Genomic DNA, 8783 nt, shown 5'->3' with positions numbered 1-8783 from the left:
AAAATGAAACGTTGCACTCTCTCTCCTCCAAGGAAGGTGCTAGGCAGGAATTGTCTTGCTGGTCCTCACTTGCCCTGGCAGTCATTGCAGATAAACAGCAAGACTGGGGCTCTGCTCTTTCCTAGCCTTGCAAACAGCCAAAGCAGTTTGTCTCCCTCGTGAGCGCCAAAATGGTAAAATGAAACGTTGCACTCTCTCTCCTCCAAGGAAGGTGCTAGGCAGGAATTGTCTTGCTGGTCCTCACTTGCCCTGGCAGTCATTGAAGATAAACAGCAAGACTCGGGCTCTGCTCTTTCCTGCACTTGTGGGAAGGTGTTTCTGCTCCATTCATTGTATAAAACCCCTTTCTGGGATTGCTGCTTGCGTTGTACCCGAAGCTTTGGTTCTCTTTGTCATTTGTAAAATGTCAGTGGACACTTAGAGCTGTGCCAGGCTCTCAAAAGATACATGTCGACTGAAGAAGGGAGAGCCAGGAGAAACATGCGTGTGAAGCAGCAGATTATTGCTGTCGCCGTGAGAATATGACCATCGGCCTCACAGTCTTTTGTGTTGAAATCCTAAGAGTGAGCTTGTACAAAGATGCCTCAGTGACTGGTGGGAAGAGAAGTGGCTACTCTCTGGCCTAAAAGGGTCTCTCAGCTGATTTCCTCCAGCTTTTAGTGCAGCCTGAAGACGGCACGCCCTTCTTACAGAGCAGTGAGCGTGCTGCCGTCACCAGCTCGTGGCTGTCATGCCACAGGTCACTTTGTAGTGATGGGGAAAGATCCTCAGACAAAAGTCGTCCCTGGTGCCTGTTGGATTCCAATGCTTCCGACATGTTTCAGCCTGCAGGTATACAAGCAAGCTGGGAGATCAGGTGAAAAGGAGCAAAGTGATTTTGGCATTGTCAGTCAGTGGGACACTTGCCGGATGGGTGTTCCCCCTTCTCAGAATTCCCTCTCTGGCTCTCCCTTGCCTCACTGCCCATGCAGACGTGAGCTTCTGACATGATGGCTGTGTAAACCTGTGCTTAGCTCTGAAGGAAGCCCCATTAGGCTTTACAAGCCCACAGTTCCTTTAAACCCCAAGGGATTTCCTCTGATCGTGGCCTTTCTGGCCCTTCGCATCATTACAGGGGAAGAACCTCTTTTAAATGAGAGGCAGGTGGCAAACAAACCCCACACTGCCTAGTCTGCAGATGAGCGTGCCATTTGTTTCTGGTGGCTCTACAACACAGCCTGTGTCTGCCACAGGAGCAAAACACAGACTCCATGAAGAGTCCTTCACGTGTCTGTTGCACCTAACAGAAACGGCTGCTGACGGCTCTTGACACCTACAGAAGCTGTCTAGGGATCCCCTGTTTTGAGCAGTTCTCCATTTGTGTGTGAAACACGACATGCCTTAACCTGCTCTAGCTGTGACCTTGCAGGATGGCTGGAGAATAGTTTGCCTGCATGCTGGAGAAAGCTGTGTCTGGATCCTTTCCTCATGTTGGACATCCCCTTTTCTTCATGTTGGACATAAGTTTTCTCTTGGATACTCTGCGTGGCAGAGGGCTGGTGGGCTGCTGCGCTGTGCGCTGCTGGCTGAAGGAGTGGATGAACAAAAGATGTTTTATAAACCCTACAGGCAGCAGAGATCTCCTGTCTGGGCTTGCTTTCACTCATGGGGACTAAAGCGCTCCTTTCTTCGCTGCTGTTTTGTTTCTAGGGCGTCTGGAACTGTTTACATGGCCATCGACATCGCCACAGGACAAGAGGTAAGTGTCAACAGTCCCAGCAGAGTTTGCAGGTCTTTAGTGCTCTCCCCTCTGGTGTGAAGGGTGGATGGGGCTTTTGGGTGGCCAGTAGATCTTTGCTGTCAAGGCTGTTCCTCTGAAGCACAGGCGAGTGTCAGCTGGCAAAATACATCCTCTGCTGTCTTCAAGCCTTTCGGGGAAAGCTCTTTAAGGGCAACGTGGTTCTGTGCCTCCGTAACTGAACACTCACTGTGGCCATCCACTTTCCAGCAACTGTTGCACTGAGGTGTTGCTTAATGCTTGAAAAGGTGCCTGCGAATTCCTGCAGGGAGGTCCTGGTCCCCCTGGAATCAGGAAGAGCCTTGGTGCACTCTGCGCTTGGGCTGATGCTTCCCCCGTAGCTTTTCAGGCCAATTGCAAGGGAATTACTTTTCTACTTACTCTGTCTTCAGAGCAGGCTGCTGCTCTCCACAGCATTCTTGGTCCCAGCCTGGAACCATGTTACATCATCCCTGAATGGGTATCGTAATGGAGAGAAACCTGCAAAGAAATCCCAGCAAGCTTTTGGGCCAGATGAAAACAATAGCATTTTTATTGCCAGCGTCACTGTGTTGGTTTAGAAATTGTCCTCGCTCTGTTCCCTAGTGTGCATGAAGTTGTGCTGCTACAGAGAGTGTTGGTCTGTCTCTACAGTTGCACTCTGTCCATTGACAGCATGAAATCTGCCTGTGCACCTGGCCATAGTTTCGTTAGCAATACACATAGTAAAATCGAAAGATCTGTCGTAATGAGAGGCATCGGGAGAACCCAAGGGGTGCTCACAGATCCCCCTAGTGCTGTGAGGAAGAGAGCGCTTCATTACGTCGCTTAATTTCACACAGACTTTGTCCTTATTGACTACTCGAAAGAATGCCAGGAGGGAAGCGGTATCTTGCAGAGGCGGCCACACTCGCTCTGTCTTCCTTACGAAATACATGAATGCGTCAAGTAGCTGATGGAGGCTGCCATCCTTCCGTCCCAGTTTATCCTCATCGCAGGTTCAGGCAGTAACACTCCTTAGCATTTGATCCAGCATGTGTTTCCTCTTCAAAGCATAATGCCAGACCTAATTAAAGAGAGATCACGCTTAGGCCGCGGCATTGGCTTAGTCAGACTGAAGCTGGTTGACACACACACACTGACAGATGAGAAGACGTATTTCAAGAGCAAAGATCTCTCCTAAACCAAACAGTCGTGTTTAGGTCTGGTGTCAGTGACAGCCCGTTACAGCCCATGAAGTGCTCGTGGGTAAGTGGGGGCCAGAGGGTGAGAAAGAAATCTTGAAGGAAAGCGGCATTAGCTTTGACAGTCCCTGTAGTGGACGATTTCAAGTGGCCTCTTCACGTTCCTTCCCTTGTCCAAGGCAAGAGTTCTTGCATCTGTACAAACCCTGCCTGAAAATGTGGCTAGAAACCCAGCAATGAGAGCGGAGGGGTGGTCCCTTTCGTGCCATGTCAAGAGCAGGACTAGACAGAGGCACTTTATAACGGCTCTTAGGTTGAGGTCTATAAGGGATCTAAAAGCCCTAAGCCCTGCCTAGAACCTGGGCTGTATCCATAAAATGCCCTAGAATGGATTCTTTTATTTGATACCCACAAAATAATTGCCAATCTAAACTGCGTTAAGGAATGTGTCTTTCGAGTTGCAAAATCATAATTCAAGAAGTTAGGAAGTGCTAGGGATGTATTTTTTGTGTGTGTGTAACCTTAATGTTTTTTTAGTACGGCGTTTTATATGCAAAGTACGTCTCTTTTCTCTCCATTATGCAGTCAAGTCAAGAATAACAGCAGTTGCTGAAATAATGATCACAAATCCTAGAATTACTAAAGCATTAGCAGCTGTTTTTATGTATTTTCACAGTAACAAAATCACTTCCTGCTTGCAAAATGTGCATGAGCAATAACAGTGGTCGTAAACGAAGACCATTTAAGAAGAATGTCACTCCAGAGAGTGCTGTTAGAGATGCGTGGTTGATAGTTTAAAGGCCATTTGTACAGATTTTACACGACCAAATGTATATGGCCGTGTGTCCTGTAACCAGCACCCAGGCTAGCAGAGAAAGCGGACGTTGTAATGTAAGTTACTGAGCTCTTTGGGCTCAGAACAAGACAGTTGGGCACAGCTCTGCTATGTCGTTCCAAAAACGCTGGCTGCATGTTCATTCTGATCTCGTGCAAGAGACTACTCAAGGTAATGGTTTTCCCTGTTGTTTCAGGTGGCCATAAAGCAAATTCATCTCCAACAAGAGCCCAAATTGGAACAAGTTGTTACTGAAATCCTCGTCATGAGGGAAAACAAGAACTCCAATATTGTTAACTATTTAGACAGGTGAGTAGTTCTGGTGTTATCACGTGAATGTTCATTTACATGCTGCGAGCCAAAGATTTAAAAAAACCTTTGGTCGCTGGCAGAAAATTGGCCTCTGTTTATCTACTCATAGCCAGCGTGTGGGAGGAGATTGCATTTTGTCTGCATTAATCTTTTCTGGCATATATTGTTTAAGACTGTTTTCAAAGAGCTGGACCAGCCATATCAGCCTACCTCCATGTTGTTTTGTTGTTGGCTTGATTGGTTTTGTGGTTTTTTAAGTTAATCATCTTTTCTGTGTCTTATCCTAAGTGCTGATAAATCCTCATCAAAACTATTTCCTTTCGGCTGTTCCCGCTATTTTCCGTTGCTGTGGATGTGAGGAAGGCGAGGTTCTCGTTTCCAGAAACATGTAATTTGCCACTTTTTAAATGGTTTTTCCTGTTCTGGGACGTATTTCATGTCAGGTTTTCCAAACCGTTGGCCAATTTCCATCCTCAGTGGTACACGCCCTCCTACCATGGACAACTGTGGAAGTTGTGTTGCCTTGTTCCTGGAGCTGATCATGGAATGTACGTGTTAAGACGATGAACCAGAGGACGGGATATGTCCTGGTCCAGGATTTATCTTGGCCATTACTGAACTGCATTTTTCACTTGCTTGCCAGCTCGGACGTCTCATTGTTCACTTATGGGCCTCTCTCACTTAGACCGCACAGATTCTAAGTAGTCTATAGCCTAGAGGGAATGTCTGTTCATGTTGTCTTGTCCTCATGTAAGAACGACCTGGAGACAAAAATCAGCTGTAGCCTTTTTCCTGAGGTAATTTAGCTGTGCACATTCATCTCAGTGCCATTGCTTTCTTCTTTCAGCTACCTAGTCGGTGATGCACTCTGGGTGGTTATGGAATACCTGGCTGGCGGCTCTTTAAACCATGTTGTTGTGGAGAAATGTATGGATGAAGGACAGATAGCAGCTGTCTGTAGGGAGGTAAGGGATCCCGCCTGTGCTTCGATTACTGGGACAGGATGGTACTTCTAAACAGGTGGTAAGAGCACGAGAGATTTCATGATCAGAGCTTTGTTTCTGTGTTGCTTTGATGATAAGGAGAAGAAAGAGCATCTTAAGTGCCAATATCGCTAATGAGTGCCTGCCAGTATCACTGCACTTATTACACTCTGTTGTTTTACTCTTCCGTGCTGTTATTGTACTCTCTCTTTTTTTTTCAGTTTTACTCTTCTCAACTTTGCCTCTCTCAACGTTTGCCTTGAGCACGTCTGTACTGTATTCCTTGCCTGTAAAAGCAAACATGCTGGTGGCAGAATTTCAAACTAACAGCAAAGAAAAATGGAGGCTCCTTTATCACAGGCCTTGGCTCAGAAGGACAGCATTCCGCCCAAAGTGGTGTTTGCTTCTGAAAAATGACTGACACGCTATTTCCCGATCTGCTGTCAAGCCTAGCAATAAAATCTTTGTCATGCAACCTCCGACCCGAAAGTGATCTACTTGGTACCGAAGGAAGGCACTTTTTGGTTTTTCTCAAAAGTAGTTTGTCATATGGGTGGAGATAGCGCACTCCCTGCAGCAGCAGTCATTCCGCGTGTGCTTTCAGGGGATAGTCTGTGACAAGAATTGACATTTCCCTTTCAATATGGGAATTATATTCAATAATATGCCTTCGAGTAGAAAGTTATTACTCCGTGTTGAAGCAGCAAGCTCTTCCTCTTGACAGCACAATATTCTGCCATTACTCCCACTTCAACTAGAAATTTAATCTTTTAGAGCCATTTCTTTTCGTGTGTGATGAAAGTTTTACCCTCATGTTTCTTTTTTACCTATGAGTGCCTGCAAGCACTGAATTGCCTTCATTCCAACCAAGTGATCCACAGAGACATCAAAAGCGACAATATTCTCCTTGGCATGGATGGATCTGTCAAACTGAGTAGGTATTCTTGGTCAGGTGCAGTGTTCCCAGGATGTGGTGTGGGGCTGCTTTTGACTGACTGCCCGTTATCCAAAAGTGATGCCCGTGGTAGTGCAGTGACCACGGCTGCAAGTGAAGAGCACAGTGCCAATGTCCAGAGAGGTACAGAAAGGAAAAAGTTGTAGAGAGTGAGTTTGTTTTGTGCGTGTCCCTTCTAGAAGGGACAATAATAAAGCATAATCTAAAGCTTCAAGTAAATAGAAGCCAGTACATGAAACTCGAGGGGGATGTTAAGTGGCCAATTCAGTATTTCCCTGGCTAGAGCACTGACTAAACAGAGCACGGCCGCTTTTCCAGAGAGATTCAACAACGCCTTCTGAGGCATCTGGTAGGGATCTCTTTTGCTTGGTTTCCTAAGTCAAGCTGTCTGTAACAATACTTGTTTTTCTCCTCAGCTGATTTTGGCTTGTGTGCTCAGATCACCCCTGAGCAGAGTCAACGGAGCTCGATGGTCGGGTCTCCTTACTGGATGGCACCAGAAGTGTTGTCAGGAAACGCGTACGGCCCCAAAGTGGACATCTGGTCGCTTGGGATCATGGCAATTGAAATGGCAGAAGGAGAACCTCCTTACTATAACACAACTCCTGCCAGGGTAAGGTGCAAATAAAACCAGGTACTACCGTCTTTCTAGCACTGATACTTGTAGTAAACTAATGTATTTTGATGTTTTGAAGTTTGCAGTTTTGTCCCAATTCCTTACAATGAAATGACCAGTTCTTCCACCAAAGGAGCGTGTCATAGTGGAGGAATGTCTACCAAGATAACACCTCATGACTGAGAGCTGAAACAAAGCTCAATGCTGCACAGTTAATTCCTGATAGGATGCAGGAATTCAGGAGGAAATGAATGTTGCTCTATGCGTATACATACGCATGTATACAGTACGGTGCAGGTGGAAGGAAACAGGTGGAGTCTCGTGTTCCCTTTTTTCTAGGCACTGCTTCAGATAGCTACGAATGGCACACCAGAGCTGCAGAACCCCGAGCAACTGTCCGCGGTGTTTCGTGACTTTCTGAGCTGCTGCCTGGAGGTGGATGTGGACAGGCGAGGGTCTGCCAAGGAACTTCTGCAGGTAAAATGGGAAGGGGCTGCAAGTGAAACAGCTGTACTGTGTAATGCTTTTCTCATCAGCTAAACTCGAAGGCATGAGACGGAACCCCCTCATATTGGTCTCCAGTCTTGGTGCTTTTCAAAGGAAAAATAAGTGGAATCATAGAATGGTTTGAGTTGGAAGGGATCTTTAAAGGTTGTCTAGTCCAAGCCCCCTGCAGTGAGCAGGGACATCTTCAACTCGAGCAGGTTGATCAGAAGCCTGACCTGGAATGTTCCCAGGGATGGGGCATCTACCTCTCTGGGCAACCTGGGCCAGTGTTTCACTACCTCACTGCAAAAAATGTCTTCCTTAGATCCAGCCTGAATCTGCCCTCTTGCAGTTTAGAACCGTTACGCCTTGTCCTGTTGCAAGAGGCCCTGCTAAAAAGTCTGTCCCCATCTTTCTTAGAAGCCCCCTTTAAGTACTCGAAGGCTGCAAAAAGGTCTCCGCGGAGCCTCCTCTTCTCCAGGCTGAACAAGCCCAACTCTCTGGGCCTGTCCTCATAGGAGAGGGGTTCCATCCCTCTGATCGTTTTCGTGGCCCTGTTTTGAATTTTGGTGGTATATTCGGTTGTACATAGTGGCAAATGGGATGGTAGCCACTGCTCTCACTGCAACCCAGAGCTGAGTCCTCTGTCACCTGTCTCCCTGCTCTTGTCTTGGTGCTGAAAACCTGTAGCTCTGTGGTTTCCCAGAGTGCTGGCAGGGCAAAAATCCCAGCGCGCTGATGACACCTTGATAAAGGGATTAATAGGATTTTGGGCCAAGTTTGCCTGTGATAGCAAGGTACTGGGCACGAAGACGCAGGTGCAGATGGTCCCCTCAGTCCTATTTCTGCGTATTCCCCATAACCAGAGAAATACTGCTTGAGCCTGTGAGTACCTGAGTTTGGAAAGTCATGGTTCATTTCTTTTTTCCCTTTGGACAGCATCCATTTTTAAAGCTAGCCAAGCCTCTCTCCAGCCTGACGCCTCTGATTGCTGCAGCAAAGGAAGTGATTAAGAACTGCAGCCGCTAGCGCTTCAGGCTGGCTTTCACCCATGCCAGCTCAGAGCAGGACTGAGAACAAAATAAAACCTCAATGCTTGTGCTGCGGGACAGATGGATGGATGAAGAAACAGCGGTCACAGTCCTGGTGGTAGGAGGGAGAACAAGCCAGTCCCTCAAGGAGTAAAAAATTATCATTTCTCTACTTCCTGCTTTCTGGCTCCTGCATTTATTTTAAAGACGAAACAGGGCTTAAGACAGAGACGTACCAACCAAAAATGCTTGCCTGCCTCAGCCATTTCCAAGGTAAAGCAAATTCAGCTGGAAGGTTCCCTTCCTTCTCACCCTGTGAATAAAATGTACATTCACTTTTAAATTGTCAGTGGTTTCTGTAAAGGTGGAAGGTCCCTTTGATGATTCTTTTTTGTATGGTTTGGAATTGGAGAAGAGTCTCCTTCATTCACAAACTCCAGCCTGCACTGCCTTTTGACTACCGCCCAGGCACGGGTATTTGCCCAGCCACGGTTCTTTGAGATGAGGAAGACAGTGAAGTTGCACTTGCAACCCAGAACGAATCACGAGTGGGGCAGACAAAACCTCCTGTTGAGATACAGGCTTTCACCTGTGAACGTCTAGTGGTTTGGTTCTTGGCATTTTG

The 8783-nt window shown here is 46.9% G+C and overlaps 1 protein-coding gene across 1 annotated transcript; it reads left to right on the top strand.

The window, feature by feature from the left end:
* Positions 1-1689: 1689 nt before the first annotated feature.
* LOC309408823 (serine/threonine-protein kinase PAK 3-like) lies at positions 1690-8156 on the top strand (the record flags this gene model as incomplete). Its single annotated transcript, XM_082004798.1, has 7 exons — positions 1690-1738; positions 3972-4084; positions 4935-5052; positions 5905-6004; positions 6442-6638; positions 6981-7118; positions 8067-8156. Coding segments are annotated over 7 exons (805 nt in total), but the record flags the coding sequence as incomplete, so codon positions are not given.
* Positions 8157-8783: the final 627 nt, after the last annotated feature.

The sequence above is a fragment of the Phaethon aethereus genome, assembly GCF_964289735.1.
Source record: "Phaethon aethereus genome assembly, chromosome: 11".
Classification (NCBI taxonomy): domain Eukaryota; kingdom Metazoa; phylum Chordata; class Aves; order Phaethontiformes; family Phaethontidae; genus Phaethon; species Phaethon aethereus.
This window is presented reverse-complemented; position numbering and strand designations above follow the sequence as displayed.